Genomic DNA, 20,406 nt, shown 5'->3' on the forward strand with positions numbered 1-20,406 from the left:
TGCATGGAAAACATGTGAAATGGGCCGTAATTTAAACAGAATGTCCATTTGAATGCGTTCAATAAGGATATAATAATCTTTCCAGTGATGCATTTTGGTGAAGGTTGGGATAGGTGTAGTTGGATAGCAATGAAGATATCTTAGCATTGGATTAACATATCTATGAGTAGTCCAAAAAGCCTTTGTCCTCATTCAAGGCTCCTGATGAATTATTCTTAGTTGCTTCAGATTGGAATCTTTCTTTGAAACCAAGAATGACCACCTTAAGGCTGCCATATCCATTGAAAAGGATGAATGGACACATGCAAGAAAGAGCAATATTCAAAACCAGTGAGGGAATATCTCACTCTCCCAAGGCATTCTGTCTATGGCCTCAAGGCAGCTATTCTTAGAGAAAAAAGTTTCAAAGCAGGCTGAAATGGGAAGCAGCTGAAAGTAATTAATTGAAAGGTTCAGTTTGTATCTCTTCTGGCTTGAATAGGGACAAAGCTATGATTTAAGGATCCCACTTGGTCCTTTTAACATTTTCATTCACTGTTCTTACTGTTCTGTTTCTTATCCTGTGAAATCATCTTGAGTCCCACCCAATCGTAAGGGAAAGGCTGAATATTAATGAATAAAATAACAATAGTACATAGAGATATCTTGTAGCCCCTTTGAGACTAACTGAAAGAAAATAATTGGCAGCATGAGCTTTCGTAGACTTTGGTCTACTTTCTCAGATGCATTTGGTGGAAGAAGTAGACTGAAGTCTCCGAAAGCTCATGCTGCCAATTTCTTTCTTTCAGTGAGTCTCAAAGATGCTACAAGATCTCTCTATTTACTGATTCTACAGATAAACACAGCTATATGTTAAAATAATAATAATAAGTGGTTTGAGTGTTGGACTATGACTCTGGAGACTAGGATTCAAAGATATAGCTGTGTTAGTCTGTACAATCAATATGTAGAGAGATCTAGCACCTTTTGAAACTAACTGAAAGAAAGAAGTTGGCAGCATGAGCTTTCAAAGACGCAAGTCTCCTTGCTCAGATGCATTTGACCATCTTTTGTAGGCTGAAGTCTACGAAAGCTCATGCTGCCAACTTCTTTCTTTCAGTTAGTCTCAAAGATGCTACAAGATTTCTCTGGAGACTAGGGTTTGATTACCAACTCAACCGAGAAACCCGCTGGGAGACCTTGGGCAAGTCACATACTCTCAGCCTCAGGGGAAGGCAATGGCAAGTCGCCTCTGAACAAATCTTGCGAAGAAAACCCCATGATAGAGTCTCTTTAGGGTCGCCATAACTCCAAAACAACTTGAAGACACTCAGCAACAACAGTAGGGTTGCCATAATTGAGGACCTCCAAACTGGGACAAATGTAGGACAAGGTTTGAAAATGTAGGACTTTTTTAAAAAATTTCCTGGCTAGGAAATTAAAAAAAAAAGGTCCTACATTTTTAAACCTTGTCCTCCTCCTCCTGGTCTGGGAGGAAGCCTCGGCCTGCTCCCAGGCTGGGAAGGAGGGGGAGGCTGCTCCTCATCGTGGCGATCGCCGCGGTGCCAAGCGTCCTCCTCCTCCTCCCAGTCTGGGAGGAAGCCTAGGCCTGCTCCCAGGCCGGGAAGGGCGCGGGGCCGCTTGGAATTGCGGCCATCGCCGCGGTGCCAAGCGTCCTCCTCCTCCTCCCGGTCTGGGAGGAAGCCTCGGCCGGCTCCCAGGCCAGGAAGGAGGTGGAGGCTGCTCCTCATCGCGGCGATCGCCGCGGTGGGAAGCAGCCTCCTCCTCCTCCCTGGCCTCTTGGAGGCCTTGGAGGACCCCGCGGCCGGAGCTCCAACCGCGGAGAGCCCTCCCAGGCCTCAGCAAGGCCTTGGAGCTGCCGCAGGGGCTGAGGTGGCTGCGGTGGGCAGGGCCGTCCCGGTTTGGGCGCCAAACCGGACTGGGACCGGGATGGCACCGCCCAAACCGGGATTGTCCCGCCCCCCGGTGGGATATGGCAACCCTAAACAACAGTTAAAACCATCTCTGAGTACTCCTTGTCTAAGAAATCCCTATGAATGTCATGGGATCACCTATAAGTCAACAAGTGATTTGAAGGCACACAGACACACAGTATTACAACTGCTACAAATCCCTCACGAAGCAGCAATTCCAGGACACTCATGAAGTGGGCTAAAGCCCACAAAAGCTTATGCCACATAAAATGTGTTACTTTTTCATGTGTCTTGATACTCTTTGTTATTTTTGTCTGTGACACAACTGGCTCCAGCCAAGTCCTGCAGTCACTGGAGCAGAGCAACAAGAACTGGTGGCAGCTGAAGAAGTTAATAAAATAAGACTTGTGACACTGTAGAAACAATGCAGTTTTGACACCACTTTAACAGCCATTGCTCCATCTTACAGAATCCTGGGATTTGTAGTTTTGTGAGGCACCAGCACCCTTGGGCGAGAAGGCCGAAGACCTCGTAAAACTACAAATCCCAGGATTCCATAGGGATAGAGCTAGAGCACTGAAAAGTGGTGTCAAACTATTATTTTAGAGGTGTTTTAATTTTGTAATATTGAGATTTTAGTTTGTATGCCGTTTGGCAGGTTTTTATTCTTATTTCATTATGATTTCTATTTTGTTTATATTTATTTATTATCTTATTTGTTATCTTTTTAAGTATGTTTTAAATTTAACCTGCTTAATTGTATTTTAAGGGGGGTGAGTGGGATTGAGGGTTCGGGAATGTACATTTTAACTTAGTAAGCCACTCTGATTGCATTTCGTAGAGGGGCGGGATATAAACATTTTTTATTATGATGATGATTATTACTATGTAAAGAGCTGTACAAATCTTAGAGCGGCGCTCTATAAATAAATGTTTATTATGATTATTGTTATTATTATTATATTATTTCTACAGTGTAGATGCACCCATAAAGGTCAAGTCAGTAGGGAAAAGAAAACACAAATATATGCATATTAACTGTAAACTTGAGATATAAAATTGATCTCTTGAATAAATTGACATGATTTGTTGATCTCTATACTTATCTATTGTGATAGATAGATAAGAAAGATTAGATAGACAGAAAGATAGCAATCTTTTTTTTTGAAACTCTTTTCTTCAAGAACCACCAACTTTGTAAATTTAAAATATTTTATTAAAGTATATCTATAATTTATTTTCCTTTTACATTCATCCAACAATAAACAAAGTGTTGTTTTTCAGCAAAGACACAAGAAAACGTTGTGTTTTGTTGCTTCTCTATAAACCCAGCATGCAGTTCCTTATAGTATTTGTTGTTGTTGTTGTTGTGTGCCTTCACTTATGGCAATCCCTATCCTAGGGTTTTCTTGGCAAGATTTCTTCAGAGGAGGGTTGCCATTGCATTCCTTTAAGGCTGAGAGAGTGTGACTATATATATATATATATATATACACACACACACACACACACACACACACACACACACTGGATATAAGAGATTTAAAGGAGAAGCAAGATTAGGGAAAGGAAATGATCAAGTCACACTCTCTTAGTATATATATATATATATATATATATAAAATTTATATATATGCCACCAAAAACAAGGGGTAAACTCAGATTTCTTTAACACTGGCTGAGATTTCTGTGGCAATCTCTATTCCCTTTCCCCAGCTTGCTTTCTCTGGAAAGGATGGGCCTCCTTCGCAAGCCATGATGGGAATTGATGTTTTCCCCTCAACGCCTCCCTAGCGCTTGCAGGCCTAGTTCCCTCCCCCTTTTAAACTACATTTCCCATCGGCCCCCTTGCTGAGCGAAAGAGAGAGAGAGAGAGAGAGAGAGAAAAGAGCCATGTCCGGGTGATGGGAGGCGAAGCTCCCCCCCTCTCCCGGCGAGTGGGTCCTTTTGCTGCGGCTGGATTGCCGGGGAGGGGGAGAAACCATTCTGCGTTGAAGGGGGTTTTCTCCTCTCTCTCTTTCTTTCTTTCCCTCCCTCCCTCCCTCCCTCATAGGGAATAATAGAGGCGTCTGGATTTTGGAGGTTGGGAGGGTACAGAGTAGATCCTCTCTCCTGGGTTCAGATGCAGTCTATCTTATAACACCTCATCTTTGTTTTCCAACTCTGCAAAGCCTTTAACACACACACACTTTTTGCCTGCTTTTTATTGGCGCCCTCCTTTGCTGCTGCTGCAACAACCTTTGGAACTCCCTGCCTCTTGATTCCCAACTTGAAGGTCTTGGGAAGGAGGAGGAGGAAGGGGATAATAGGGAGAGGGCCATTGCCCTCCAGGCAGCCAAGGTGTGAGTTGTGTGGCCACCCCTTGCCTCTTAAGTGGGGTCAGGATGTTGCTGGCTCTCTCCTCCTCCTCCTCCTCCTCTTCTTCCTCCTCCTCCTCCTCCTCACCATTAAGGAGCCCAGCAGACTGTGAAGACCCAGCAGCCCTCTCTTAAGGGTGAAAATGTGGCAAACCATTGGCCTGACACTGCTGTCACTCCTGGCCACCTTGGCTTGTGTCCTCCTCTTCATGCTTTGTGGTGAGTAGTCCATTACTGGTTTTATCTCCCAGCAGGGCAACTTGTATCAGGTCTTGCATGAAAAGCAGGATATAATAATATGTAATCTATATCAATATAATAATTTTGCAGCACCTTTGAGACTTTGCTGGAATCTAGAGGTTGGTGGCATGAACCTATTTATTACAGTATATGAATAATAATAATAATAATAATAATAATAATAATAATAATAATAATGTCATTCATGCTTTGTGGTAAGTCCTTTATTTATCTCCCAGGGCAGCTTGCATGATCTTGTATGAAAAGCAGGATATTGTGCGTGTATAATAATCTTTTCCCCCTTTTCATATATCTTTATTAATCATTTCTAAAATCATCCATTTACACTTCATCAAATGTACCAATATAATATAATAATATAATAATATAATCTTGCAGCACCTTTGAGACTAACTGAAATCTAGGGGTTGGTGGCATGAACTGATTTATTATTTGAATTTACTACTACTACTACTACTAATATCATTCATGCTTTGTGATAAGTCCTATACAAGATCATATAAGGGCAGCTTGTATGAAAAGCAGGATATATATATATATATATAATGTAATATATAGTATAATAATATTGCAGCACCTTTGAGACAAACTGAAATCTAAAGGTTGGTGGCATAAACTTATTTATTATTTAAATTTATGAACAACAACAACAACGATTCATGCTTTGTGGTAAGTCCTGTATTTATATTCCAGGGCATCTTGTATGATCTTGTATGAAAAACGGAAGATAATATATAATATATACTGTAACATAAAAGCTTTGCACACCTTTGAGACTAACTGAAATCATGGTGGCATGAACATTATTATTATTATTATTATTATTATTATTTTGTTATGATGTTGTTGTCACTGTGTCCTCCTCTTCATGCTTTGCAGTAAGTCTTATATTTCACTTCCAGGGCAGCTTGTATGATCTTGTATGAAAAGTGGGATATACTGTATATAATGCAATATATAATATAATAATCTTGCAGGAACTTTGAGACTAACTGAAATCTAGAATTTGATAGCATGAACTTATTATTTAATTTATGGATTTATCTTGTATTTGAAAAAATCTCAATAACATTCAAGACAATTAAAATAATCTAAACATAAAATAAAATCGCAATAAACACATGCAAATTTTTTTTAAAATAGCTAAAACCCACCTGCTCCATAAATTATTATTATTATTATTATTATTATTATTATTATTTTGTCATTCCCCTTTCAGTCTTCTAGCTCCCAAAACAGTAATGATTTCCAGTAGTCTAGAAATTCAGTATGATCTCTCTCTCTATTTTTTATATAGTAGTTTAATTTTAATTGTCACTTTTGTATGTTTTTAATTGTGTGTGTTGTGTGCCTTCAAGTGATTTCCAACTCATGGCGAACCTTAAGTGACCCTCTCATGGGGTTTTCTTCACAAGGTTTGTTCATATGAGGTTTGCCCTTGCCTTCCTCTGAGGCTGAGAGAATGTGACTTGCCCAGGTTCATTCAGTGAGTTTCATGTCCGAGATGGGAATCGAACCCTGGTTTCCAGGGTCATAGTCCAATGCTCAAACTGATACACCACACTGGAATTTACTGTACTTTTAGATTGTAAGCCACTTTTAGTCCCAATTTTGGAGAAAAAGTAGGATATAAATATAATATATAATACAATAATCCTGCAGGACCTTTGAGACTAACTGAAATCTTGGAAGTTATTAGCATGAGTGTTCGTAGACTTGAGCCTAGTTCCCCAGATACAGTAATAATACTGACAGTCATGATGCATTGCCTATTTTATTTACTGATTACATGCATATCCTGTCTTTCTGGTGCTTGTAAATGACTCACATCCCCAGTTTTGCCTCAAAGCAAGATTTGTTTTCAGGTAGGTTAAGCTGAGAGAGAATGGTGTTGTTTCGAGGTCACTCTGTGAGCTTCATGGCTGCGGAAAGATTTGAATCCAAGCTTCCTGTGTCCTGGCCCAGGACTCTAGCTGTGCCACTACACTAACTTTTTCTCCACTTCTCTTCTTGATGCTAGATGTGATTTTAAGCTGTGATTTTATATTATTATTGTTGTTGTGCCTCCAAGTCATTTTTTTAAAACCTAGGGTGACCCTAAGGTTAACCTATCATGGAGTTTGCCATTGCCATCCTCTGAGGCTGAGAGAGTGTGACATGCCCAGTCACCCAGTGGATTTCATAGTCAACCTGGGAATCAATTAATCAGAGGGGTTTTTATGCTGGGGAATTGAACCCTGATGTCCAGAATTGTAGTCCAATATTCAAACTGTGCCACGCCGGCTATTACTACTACTACTACTACTACTATTATTATTATTATTATTTAGCTAATCCAGTTGGATTACTGAATACTGTTATTAATAGGGAGAAATATTATGACAAGAGGATGAATGTTATGACAAGAAGGCCATGAATGGATGCATTGTACACCTGTGCTTTATTGCAGTGGGTGGATGGTTAGGAAATCCTTCGATTCCTGAGAATGGATTTCGTGTGATGTGGGAGATAAATGATCCAGTTCCTTCTTTCCATTAATCTCAAGCTGAAAAGTGAATCACTCAATTGAAATGCTGCTGCCTTGCAAACAGTCAGGAGAGGGCAGTACCTATGAGAAACCCAGCACTGTTCTCAATCACACTCCTCAGGCTGCCTTCCTGTTCCTTTCTTCATCTTTAGCTAATAAAATCTCACATGTCAGCTAAACAGCTTTTGCTTTCCTTGGGCAGGAAATGGAAACGAATCAAGATTAATGCACTGATGATCAAACTGCTTCTTCCATGCTGTCTTCATTATGCTAGCTTTAGGGAGTGGAGAAAGATAAGGCTGCGGTGGAAACTGACAGAAAATTAAGATAATAACAGAGATGTTTATCTGTATTTATTTCCAGAGGAGCCAAGCTGATCAGAAGGTTTGTTTGTGATGTAGAGTAAGGGGCTCGACAGACTGGCCATAAAGGCCGGCATTAGGGCAGAGTGGGGGCATTGTGTCCACAAGATGCATGCCCTGACTCCACTCCCATGCCAGCATGATGCCATGCACCCCACCACACAGTGGGCAGCATCATGGCGTTTCTGTGATTGCATCCTGATGACGCAGCGCCAAAGGAGTGTAGAAAAGCTGCTGCACCAATGGCTATGGTGGCCTTTCCGCGGTGCAGAAAGGAGCTGCTTTTTGTGGCTCCTTTTTGTGCTGCGGAAAGGCCAGATTGGGGCCACAGCATGTAGTTCCTGCAGCCCCAATCTAGCATTGAAATAGACAGCCTATTCAGCCTCTAAGTATGCCATCGGCACCCTGTTCAAACAGTAGTTTTTAATTCCCAAACAGCAGCCATGAAGACCGACTCTTTTTGGACATTGTCATTAAATAAAAGCAGGCTCCGGGTAGTGTCTAAGTGCTGCTGTGCGTAAATATTTAATGCAAGCAGTTCTGCTGATGGAACTAGTCTACTGCTCACTGAGCATAGATTTGGGCTGGAAGCAGAAAATAGAGTCTCTGGATACTGAGATAGATGGTATCATTTGCCCAATGGCTTATTCATAAGCTTGGGTCCCTTTTTAGGAGAAAGGCAGCATAAAGATGAAATTAAATAAATAAATAGGCTGCATCTGTGCTGCACTCTAATTGGCATGTCTCAATGCTATGGGATTCTGGAAATTGTAGTTTCTAGAATTCCCAGAATTCCATAGCATTGATCCATGGCAATTAATGTGGTGTCAACCTGGATTATTTCTGCTGTGTGGATGCAGCCTATTTATTTATTTATCTGGCCCAATCCCTTGCCATTGTAGGAATCCCCAAGAGGTGACCATCTGACCTCTTCAGAAACTCTAACAATGGTAAAACCCACCACTTTCCAACTTAGTCTGTTCCACTGTCGAATAGCTCTTGCTTTCAGGAAGGTCTTCCCAATGTCCAGTTGAAACCTCCTTTTGTTATAATCAGAATTCATTGCTCCGAGTCCTGTCCTCCAGAACATCTTGCACTCGTCTATTTTCCTCTCCTATTTCTCTCTAGTCAAACAGGTTAGGCAGACATCTGTAGTGCTGAAAAAAACTGTCTAACTTGGCTGATAGTGGGATGAATGTCTATATTGCTGGGCCAAAGTTCTGTGGCAGAGCACATCGTTCACTTGCAGATGGTTTATTGGCATCACCAGCTAAAAGGACTGAAGAATTCCTCTTAAAATGCCTCTGAGAATGCTGTAAAGAAAATCTTTTAAAATAAACTTTGGAAAGTTTCACCCATAGAGTAGCTTTGCTCCTGAACAGTATGTTATTTTTTGAAAATGCAACACCATTACATCCTTGTTATCTGAAATAATAACTACTTACAGATAACTATGTTATTTTTAACTTGTTAACTCTAAACTCTGTGTGGGAATATATGCATCTGAGGAGAAGAAAGAAACAGATGGCACAGGTTGAATCTTCCTTATCCAAAATGCTTGGGACTAAAAGTATTTTAGATTTTGAATATTTGCATATCCATAATGAGTTATCTTGGAGATGGGACCCAAGTCTAAATATGATTTATATATATATATTTCATATCACCTTATGTACATAGCCTAAAGGTAATTTTTTACACAATATTTTTATATAATTTTGTGCATGAACCAAATTTTGTGTACATTGAACCATCAGAAAGGAATGGTGTCACTATCCAAGCCACCCATATGGACAATTATTGATTTTGGAATATTTTGGATTTTGGAATTCTTGATAAGGAAGACTCTACCTGTATAGTGTTTAATTGATGTTTTAGGGGAGGGAGGGAATAATTGGGATATGGGATGTTGTAATTTTTTAAATAGTAAGCCCCCTCGATTGTCTTTTGACAGACAGAGGCAGGGTAAAAATAAAGCTGCTATCATCATCATCATCATCATCATCGTCGTCGTCATCATCATCATCATCATCATCTATAGTAAGAGACCTGAACCAGCTTCTAGTTCCCAATGTCATGAAATTCACCAGGTGATCTTGAGACAACCACTCTCTCTGAGCCTGGCCTGTCTCATCCTGTTGTTGTAAGAATGGTGGGAGGGTGAAAACCATATGGTGGGTTGGGACCATCCAGGTTAGGGCAGGGCATGAGTCCTGTAAGTGTTCTCTCTCACACTTTGGTGAAATACAGCCTAGAGATGAGCCCTATGCAAGCATTTACCAGTACACAAGCCCTGATACATCAGAGCTATCAGGAGATAGTGCCAAGGTCTTTGAGTACTTTCTGCCAAACTTGTTGAGAACCTCTTTTCAGACCTTTATGCCATTTAATCTACATACCTAAGCATGTTGGGAGCAGGGCTTCCATGTGCCCTTCTACATAGTACCTATTTTGTGGCATCTGCTTGCAAAAGCCTGTTCTTGTAGAAAACATCCAATTTGAGACCACTTTAACTGCCCTGGCTCAGTGCGAGGAAATCCTGGGAACTATATTTTGTGAGACAACCAGGCTGAGGAATAGAGAGACATAGCCTTCTCTGTCAGAGATCTGGGGCCACAACAAAATACAATTCCCAGGATTCCCTCGCACTGAGGCAGGGCTGTTAAAGCTGCCTCAAACTGGATTATTTCTGCAGCATGTTTGATCAAGAACTTCTAAACCAGAGCTTAGAAAAATTGCTTCCTTGTACTACAACTCCCAGAATCCCCTAGTCATTGTTCTTGTTATATTTATTTGCACCCTGCTTTCCCCTCAAAATTGGGACTCAAGGTAGCTTACAGTCTAAAAACACAGTACAATTAAAAAAACTTACAAAAGTGACAATTAAAATGGAATTTAATCATTACAGTGTTAAAACCGATCAGTTGTTTAAAAATAGAATACAATGTAAAAAGATAAAAGCACTTCAAAAAAGCAAACATTTAATGTTCTTTAATGTTCAGGATGTTCTTTAAAAGCTTTCTGTTTTAAACACCTCTACTACCTTGAACTACAACACTAGAGCTCCCTGGAGCAGAAAATCCTGCCAGCAAACTGCAGATCCCTAAATTTCACAAGGTATAAGAATGACAGTTAAAGTGGTATCAAAGTGCTTTAACTGTGTTTTATGGAGACACCCTTAGATTAGTACCAAAAAAGTTGATTTCTACCAAGAAAGCTGCAGGGCCAGCCCTGCCATTAGGCAGAGGGAGATGACTGCCTCAAGCAGCACATGTGGCAGAGCAGCCTGGAGAACAGAAGTATGTATGCGGCACAGCCTCTACTGCCCCCCCCCCCCCGAAACTAGTCTGCTGCTTTAGATGTGCTAGAGAATGCCACCCCCAGCACTGAAGTATGGTTCTGCTGCCATCTGGTAAGAAGGGTAACCTGAGTCCATTGAAGGCTCTGGAGGAAGTTTCAATCACAGGTCCAGCTGGCTTTTGTACTTGGGATCCTTTGCCTCTGCATAGCATCTTGGGACCCTGGGAGGCCAACACAGGATGGATGGACCAAGGCACCCTTTCTCTGCCAACTCGATGCACTTCCATGCTGGCTGGGGAGAGACAGCTCTCACAGCAACCAGGCTGAGGAATAGAGAGGTCTGTCCCTCCCTCTGGCCGCCTGCTTATTTGCCCACATGGAAATCCTGATCCTATATGTCAAGTGGGCGAGTTGTTAAATACATCACTGGTGTAGACAATGCCAGCGTGCTATTCTTTGAGAGGCAGTATGATGCAGTGTTTTGGGCACTGGACTACAATGCTGGAAACCAGGGTTCAAATTTCCACTTGGCCATGGAAACCCACTAGTTGATCCTGGAGGAGTCTCGTGCTCTCAGCCTCACCGAAACAAAGGCAAACCTCCTCTGAACATATCTTCCCAAGAAAACCCTGTGCTAGGTTTGCCATAGGGTCATCATAAGTCACTAATTACTTGAAGGCACCCAACACCACTCCTTGAGGACAACCACCAGGGTGGTTTAAAAATAGAGCTTGGCCAGTGTGATAGCTTCCCAACTCCAGGGGTTTTTGGATAGAGCAGATTATCTAAATCCATGTCAGTCTGGTTTCAGGCCTGGTTACAGAACAGAGACAGAGACCTTGGTGGGTGACCTACACTGGGAACTGGACAGGGGGAGTGTGTCCCTGTTGGTTCTGCTGGACCTCTCAGCTGCTTTCAATACCATCAACCATGGTATCCTTCTGGTTGCCTCTTTGGGATGGGACTTGAAGGTATTGTTTTACAGTGTCTCCGTTCCTTCCTAGAGGGCCGAACCCAGAAGGTGGTGCTGGGGGACTCCTGCATGAACTGCTGGCCATTGGCCATTGGTCCCTCGGGGTTCTGTGTTGTCTGCTATGCTATTTAACATATACGTGAAACTGCTGTGAGAGGTTGTCCAGAGTTTTGGGATGCGGTGCCGTAAATTTACAGATGACACTCAACTCTATTACACTTTTCCATCTCAATCCAAGGAGGCTGTCCTGGTCCTAAACCAGTGTCTGTCATCTGTAATGCACTGGACGAGGGCAAACAAGCTTAATCCAGACAAGACAGAGGTGCTTCTGGTCAGTCGGAAGGCAGATCAGGGAATAAGGATCCAGCTTGTGTTAGATGGGGTTACATTTCCCCTGAAGATGCAGATTCGCAGTTTGGGACTCGGCTTTGAACCTAGAGACCCAGGTCTCTGCAGTGCTTTTGCACATTTAAAACTTGTGCACACACTGCACCCATTCCTTGAGATGCTGGAAATGATAATTACCTCAGACTAAACCAGAAAACCCAGGTTTCCTTTGGATGGGAGCATGGCAGTTAAAATGGCATCAAACTGCTCTAATTGTGCAGTGTGGATTCACCCTAAAAGCCTGTATTTTCATGCTAGTTGTGGAAGTCTGCATGTAGCATTCAAGTGCTGATTCTTAGCATGCTAGTTAAATGTTTTGCAGGCTATTAGTTACCAGTAAATGTTTTGTGAACTTACTTATAAAACTAAAACACCAAAGAAGAGACTTGGCAGTGTGCTTTTTCTCATTCACCCCACATTATTCAAATCCTCCTGGGACCAAGACTGATACAGCCACTCATCCGTAAATGCTGAGAAGATGTGTTTTGAACTCTTCCTTTGCCAAGAGCGGCCTTCAGAAAAAGGCACTGCTTATGCCCCTGAAGGCGTTTGACAGCTGCAGTACAATGCACCTGTTCTTTGAGAAGAAGTGGATTTGTTGAGGTTTTTTTATTGACTCGGCTACTTCAGGAAATGTGTTAGGGATGATGTCTTACAGTGATTTTGTACAGAGCAGGAGACGTCTGCCATCTTCCCACTATTATCCAAAAATGCTTTGAACGTTCAATAGTGTCTCATATAGATGAAATATTCTCTTTCTTGAAATAAAAGGACGGTGACATCATTATTTATGCAGCAGCAGAGAGATGAAAGAGCCTGCATGGTGTAGTGATCTGAGTGTTGACTACAACTCTGGGGAACAAGGTTCAAATCCCTGCTCAGCCATGGAAACCCATTGGGTGACCTTAGGCAAGTCATACTCTCTCAGCCTGAGAGGAAGACAAAAGCAAAACTCCTCTTAATAAATCTTGCCAAGAAAACCCCATGATGGGTTCACCTTAGGGTTGGCATAAGTCAGAAACAACTTGAAGGTAAACAACAAGAATAATGAGATGAAATTAAATGGAGAAAATTGAAGGGATTGTAAAGCCACCAAAAGTAATGCCAGCATGTGGTTGAAAGCTTCTGAAGTCACTGAAGAGCTATCCTTCACCTTTGCTTACTGTAAGACTCCCCTTTTCACTGACAGATATACTGTATAACTGGCTTTTAATTTATATTTTATATAATTTGTATATTTTACACTTTGAATCTATGATTTGTACATTTTCTTCCACTCTTCCCCTTTTCTTTTCTTCTTCTTTCTCATTTTCCCTCTCCACTTGCTTTCCCCATTTTGCATAGAATTTGGTACGGAACAAATGTTAAAGACTGCTGATGCTATCAATCAGTTTCATCCATATCATAAGCAAAATCATCAGTATCAAACCCACATGATGCCAGGAAGATATCTTAGTTATCTATAGATCCCTAAATGGCTTGGGACCACCACTTCCTGCATTAACTTGCTCCCTCATTACAACATCTAAGACCCTCATCCATGTTCCACAGCTCTGGAGTGCAAGAGGCGAACACAAGAGTGGGCCTTCTTGATGTTGGCACCCAGTCTGTGGAACCCTTTCATGAAAAAGCTTCCACTGACTTTCTCTCCTGGGTTTTAGAAAGGCTGCACAAGCGAAATCATTCTGTGTTGACTTTTAATTTGTTTTAATCAGAGCTTGGAAATATTTGTCTGGAATCCGTACTTCAAAAACTAACTTTTCTGAGCTCTGATTTTAGCCTTCTGGTATATTTTCAAAAAGATCCCATCTATGCCCTCTCTTCTTCTATTTTAATGGATTAATTGATGCATTGTCCTTGTTTCTATCACATTATTTTCACTGTATTTTTGTGTTTTGAGCCTGAGAGCTATCCATAGTGGCCTTTCAAAATGTTGGAAGATGTAGCTAATATTTTCTAAGATAAAATAAACAAATCTTTCCCAGTCTAGGCAACAGTAAATTAGAACATACATGTGTATGGGGACAAAGTTTAAAACAATACTGCAATCAAATGGATAGATCAGAATGGCTTTTTGGTGGAAAAAGGTTGCCAACTTGCCAGTTCTAACTAAGATGAATGTACTGTACCTAGACTATACAGTTATAATAGTGTGGTAGTACTTTAAGTACCATGTTTCTATCGTACAGAAACCTGGAATATGTAGTTTGGTGCTTGAAAGGTCTGCTATGTCCCCTGAACTACAGTTCTGCTCTCTATCTGTAATGTACAGGCTAACTCCGCTCCAGGAACACAACCCTTAGTAGATTCCGAAAAGCTTTATTCATTAAGCAGAATAGATCACAGAACCTAGTTGTTGTCAGGACTGAAGAATCTTTCCAGTTACATCATACAACCGGCTGGGGTTTGGTTCCAGGATTCCTGTGGACACTAAATCCATGGATGCACAAGTCCCATTAAATACAGTGGTGTAGTAAAAAGGTGTCCTTGTATAAAACGGCAAAATCAAGATTTGCTTTTTGATATTTATATAAATACTTTCAAGACGTGGATAGTTGAATCCATGGATGAAGGATCCATGGGTATGGAGGTCTGACTATATGCAGTATTAATGTGCATTAAGACATAATATATTTCAGAAAATATATCCAAACTTAAGTCTTTGTGAACAGTCTCACCTTGATTTAGAGGCTCTGAGTTTCTGTAGATATAGGGCTGTTAACCTATAGTTCATAGGGTAACTTTTCTTTGTTGGCATCTTCTCTAGGTTGGTACGTAGTGTGGCAGCTCTTCTTATCCAAGTTCAAGTTCCTACGAGAGCTAATAGGAGACACAGGATCCCAACAGGGAGATCATGAAGTCACTGAGCCAGAAACGGAACAGGATGCACCAACTACTCCACAAAGGAGTCGGCAGAAATCGGCACGTCAGCGAAGGGTCCCTGTCGAAGATGATTAAAATGAGATTATGAGATAATCCTCAGGTGGACAATGCTTTTGTAATTATGTGGCTTGGGTTCTACTGACAAATTGAACAAGAAAAACCAAGTTACTTCAGAAGAGGTTCGGACAAAGTTTTAATGGAGAAGAAGATGGGACTAGCTAAAAGAAAGTTAGCCAAAGGAAATTCCTGCTATACTTTGTGGGTGGACTTTGCAGGAAAGTGTGCTCCCTGTCTTCTCCTTGATGATCTGGTTTACCTTTGCATGAGTCCAAATGGGGTCAGATTTTCAGAACTGAAATGACAATGGATGGCTTTCATCACAAACTGCAAGTTGTTGCAGTTGGCATCTAGCGTACACCTTCATTTATATATTTTATATATAATAACCTGTATTCCTTCAGCCTTACTGAGGAATGCAGTAATGTTCTTTCTGCTTTAGGGAATGGTTCAAAAGGGTGCCTCTCTTGTAGGATAAAATCAGTTTTAGGCTCATGTGAAGGTTTTAAGAATTGACTTAAACAGATAATGAAGCTGGCATTTTTGTTTCAACATATGAATTTTAGAGGCTTTAAGAAAAACAAACACTAAACAACCTGCTAGACTCCTGTCAGAGTGTTTCATCAATCCTTTCTGTTTTCTTTAACAGAAATGAGATAAGTCTGTTACAAACTTCATCCAGTGCAATTTTTAAAGGAGTAAATTCATTGGCTTTAAAGTGGGTCCTCTCCCCACTTTTCTTGTTTACTTTCTTTGCACCAAAAATTTGTTAAAGCTAGTTGTAGAACTCTGACAAAGCTTGGGTGATATCTTTTTTTAAATGTAGTCTCACCATATTGCTAAATGGTGTGGCTGGGACCTTATATTTGGTATTCCTCATTTAAGGTGATGCAGTTAGCAAATTCTTCTCCTTTGTCTTCTAATGATGAGCAATCACTGCTCAGTTTATGGCAAAAGTAGTATTAATCATAGCATCATAATAGCAACTGACACTGTCATAGAAGAAGCCACTGAACTGGTGGTAGATGAGAAGTTATGATTATACCTCCAGGTTTATTGTATGACTGACTTCTTTCTGGACTCCAGGGTGCATCTTGGTGAGTTCTCTTGGCTTTTTTCTGGTTCAGCTCCCTGCCTCACACTGCGGTTCAGGAAGGACTACAGAAAAGTTTCTTAATGGTTAAAAGCAGGTCAAAGCTGCAAGCTTTTCTACAAGCCAACCTGAGCTGCAACCTTTGAATGATCTGGCAGAGTCTTGAATACGAATTATCTTGAATTATCTGTGGACATTTTTTTGTTAGGTTTTATTTTATTTTTTTAAGGCTGAGTGGTTCTGAGTGATTTGAAGATGCTGTTCTTAGGAACTCATAAATGGCTTATATCCTCTCTCTGCTCCCACCTTTTCCTGAAATTTTAGCAAACACCCAGAACAGTTGCTGTAGTCTTTCTGTGGAAATGTATTTTCATTTTGGGTTAGTTAAGGTATGCTGGAATATTTAGTGAATGTAGCAAATCATCCTGTTTCGTGTAATACACAGCAACAAATTTGGAATTATATGCCTGAAAAAGTAATGACCTATATCTAATTGCCAATCCCAAAAAGAATAGACTTGTGAAGTTGATGGACACTTGGTAAATCACCTCTTATGTACTTTAATGAGTCTACTGTAATTGGGACTAGCTGTTTGATTTAGGTGTTTGTGAGGAGTGGCCCTTAGGCTGAAAATGTCACAAATGAAACCCCGATGTATTGATAAGATTTTCACTACAGCCTCCTTGTAGATCCATGTGATTGAAAGAAATGCTTGAAATTAAATAAGGCCCATTGGGTTTAGGAGGTTTGGCCTCATCTCTCTGTCCTCCCCATGACAAAAGTTTGCTTTGTGGAATTCATATAATGACAATACTCTTGATAACACTGGGGTTTTATTTAAACAACTGGGAAGGGGGGAACCTTTAAGTCCCACCTGTGTTTATAAAATCCTAAAGGATATCTTGTGCCCACAACATTCGTGTTGCACTCGCTGTTCGTTTGTTTTTTTTAATTTAGTGTTGGTGAGAAAGTCTAATCCCAATTTTGCTATGGTTCCAGCCCTGCTGGCTTTTTAAGAGATATTCCACAAAGTCTCTGTTTGGAGAAATAGTAGTATATATCCCATTAAAGATGTGGAAGGTCTTTGTGAAACTGTGCAAACATGCATAGGCTGGTGGTGTTAAGCTAATACAAATGGGACATATTCCAACAGGGAAGTCTTCCTATCAGAGAAACATCTTGGAGTTTAAATGGAGATTGTCACTTCCAACACCATGTGTGTTTCACTTAGCACAGAGTGTGAAATACATTTTGTCAGTCTGTACCTATGTTGGTCTACATTGCAAGTTGTGTGGTGTTTCTCGTTTCACAAGTAGGAATTTTTCCATTCTCATGTGAAATCCCTCTTAGCTTCAGATTTCACTTAAATCACAAGCTGTTTTGTTGGGAATCTTTTTGTGTATGGAAGGGGAAAAAGCAGTAACAACTTGAAGGTTGTTCTCCAGGATGTCTCCAAATTTTAAATGATAGATTTACATATCTAGATAGGGGAGGAGAGCTGCAGTTTTTATTTTTGTTGCTACTTTTTTCTGTTTACTTTTACAACCATTTCAGTGTTATTGGGGCTGGATAGTTTTACCAGATAGCTATAGATACACTTGGAAAACCAGAAGGAGCTTTCAAAAATCTATCTTCTTTTAATTAGATGACAAAAACTGCTGAAGATACTAAAGCAAGCACATAATATGGTTGAAGATGAAAGGCCAGTTACACTTAAATATTACTAAAGTATTTTTTCTTCGAAGATCACCTTTTAGATCCATTAACTTGCAAAATACACTTGTATCAGTGGTGCAATATAGCCAGCAGAGTTCACATTGTGCTCAAATACTGAGCAGGTTGTTCAGATAAATAATACAATGCTCCCTTCCCTTATGCATGGGATCCGTCCTGCCCCCCCCTCCCCCCGCGTAAGAGGAAACTCATGTATGCTCACGGCCCATTGGAAACAATGGGGCGTGTGGGCGTGTGCACCATTCATTATATTGTCTTGCGGCTTCAGCATATGCTGAAAGGCGCAGAAGTGAAACCCGCGTATGGTGCGGGCTCACTGTGCAGTCTTACTATTAGTTCATGTATATCACAGCAACTGAAAGCATTTATAGCAACTCTGGAGGAGATGTTGTTGGACTGCAGTCCTCATCACCCTAGACCATTGGGTAAGTTGACTGGTTCTCAGGTTATTGGAGTCACAACATCACTAGGGTCAGATGTTCCCAAGCCCTGCTTTGTAGGAAATACTGTACTGCAGTGCATCACAACCAATGAGTAGCTTGCTGCTCACGGTATGTGGGAAGCATACAGTGAGCTAGCCTACATCTATATATGTTCCAGGCTTGTCTATCATTATATGTACATGGCAATTGAAACAAATGAGACTTCTGTTCTTCATCTGTGTTCACTGTTTTGTTTTGTTTTTACAAAAATACCAAATGTTTCTGTATCCATCATGTAGACTATTATTTTCTCCCTTTATTTATTTGAACTGACTCCACTAATAACTTGACAAATAAAAATGTAAATAATACAACATGATACAAATGCTCACACTTATTTTACCTGTCTTTTATGGTGCAACAGTTATTTATTTACTTATTTATTTATAGCATACCTGGTTCCAAGGTTTAGTGGAGGTAATTAAAGTCTACAATTACAGAATCCTTTATATTATGATATTAAAATCTCCCCTCCTCCACTGACTTGCTAAATCTGAGCCAGAATCTGATTCATCTTGGCAAAGTTTTCAAAATGAGCTCAGGCCAATGAGTTTAAATTTGTATCGGGTGTGAAATAGTCCATAGGGTTTGCAGTACAGTAGGAGAGAAGAAGCCTTTAAAAAGTGCTAGGAAACAGACTGGGGTGTGTGGATGTTTAAACTTTTTAACACTTCAAGAATTATATCCAATCAATAAAACATATCACATTCTCTTGGCTTCTGTTTTATTGTGATGAAAGTCAGAAACGACTTGAAGGTAAACAACAACACAGGGTGTGTCCAAATATCCATCACACACAGGGTATTTAAATCTAGGCTGGTTCTTAGTGTTTTTGGTGCTCTGTTTGTAAAGTAATAGCCTTAGGGCTGCCATAAGTTGAAATGACTTGAAGGCACACAACGACAATAATGCAAATGCTGCCCTGATGAGCATTCTGTGGCAAACCTCTTCTGAACAAATCATGCCAAGAAAACCTTATTACGGTCACCATAACTCAGAAATGTCTTGAAGATACACCATCTTACACATACTACCCTAATTGGTATTTTGATTGTTCATTATCATCATGGTGAAGATGATGGTCAAGGAGGAGAAAGAAGAGAAAGGCATGGAGTTTTATAGTACTACGCATTAGCCTACTTTTCCTTCAAAGAGTTAAATACATAAGTGGAACAAAATATATATGGATGAAAGAACTATGTGTGACTTGACTCTGTAATCATCTACAAATAGTAGAAAATATACTGATGAGACCTAAAGAGGGAGGAAGATGATCTTTAGGCACTGGTCTGTATAGCATCACACACTTGTCCATGTACAGTTCTTGGAACAAAGGGAAAACAATACTCAGAAGAGAGATGGAGAGAGAGCATTTGGTTTTCAACACTGCCGTGATATATGTTTTCTGGACCAAAGACAAGGATGATGCACTAAGACAACAAAACCATCATTTGGCAGCAGGACTCTTAAAGACTTGGAACAAGTGCAAGTTTAAATTGGGTCCAGATATATTCCCATTATAACTTTCTGTCTGTCTTTTGGGTGGGGGGGGGGGTTGTAAGGAGGAGTCAACTGGCAATTGATGTGTATGTCAAGTAAAATTCAAAGGGAGTGTAGATGATCCTGCTGGGCCAGAAGAGAAATTTGGAAGGAAGAACCTTGATAGATTTGTTTTGGGGTTTCTCATTCTAGATATATGATCCTGCTAAGAAAATTGCTAAAGAACATGTTTTATACTTCGATGGTTCACCACAAGGTGGCATCTTTCAACCAGTATGTGGAGAGATCCTGTAGCACCTTTGAGACTAACTGAAAGAAATTGGTAGCATGATCTTTCGTAGATTTCAGTCTACTTCTTCAGATGCAGGAAGTAGACTGAAGTCTACGAAAGCTCACGCTACCAATTTCTTTGTTTCAGTTAGTCTCAAAAGTGCTGCAAGATCTCTCCACGTACTGATTTTATAGACTGACACGGTTATATCTTTGAATCTTTCAACCAGGTTTAGGAATATTTTCAGTGATGGCAGGTCTGAAAAGCTCTTCATTATTTTGTTCACTCTATTTGAACAAAACACAC

At 40.5% G+C, this 20,406-nt stretch overlaps 1 protein-coding gene across 1 annotated transcript; it reads left to right on the plus strand.

Annotated features, from left to right (window-relative positions):
- Window positions 1–3,803: 3,803 nt before the first annotated feature.
- SMIM13 (small integral membrane protein 13) lies at window positions 3,804–18,977 on the plus strand. Its single transcript, XM_089516723.1, has 2 exons — window positions 3,804–4,489; window positions 14,848–18,977. The coding sequence occupies exons 1-2, from the start codon at window positions 4,414–4,416 to the stop codon at window positions 15,036–15,038; spliced, it is 267 nt and encodes an 88-aa protein (XP_089372849.1). The 5' UTR covers window positions 3,804–4,413; the 3' UTR covers window positions 15,039–18,977.
- The last annotated feature ends 1,429 nt before the right edge of the window (window positions 18,978–20,406 follow it).

This window comes from Sceloporus occidentalis, unplaced genomic scaffold (genome assembly GCF_023333645.1).
Source record: "Sceloporus occidentalis isolate IW3139 unplaced genomic scaffold, rSceOcc1.0.p SCAF_3, whole genome shotgun sequence".
NCBI lineage: Eukaryota > Metazoa > Chordata > Lepidosauria > Squamata > Phrynosomatidae > Sceloporus > Sceloporus occidentalis.

Excerpts from the sequence above, each read along its gene's own strand:
- SMIM13 (XM_089516723.1), top strand. The coding sequence starts at position 4,414 with ATGTGGCAAACCATTGGCCTGACACTGCTGTCACTCCTGGCCACCTTG. Across the intron at positions 4,490-14,847 it reads CCTCCTCTTCATGCTTTGTG|GTTGGTACGTAGTGTGGCAG; the intron begins GTGAGTAGTCCA and ends CATCTTCTCTAG.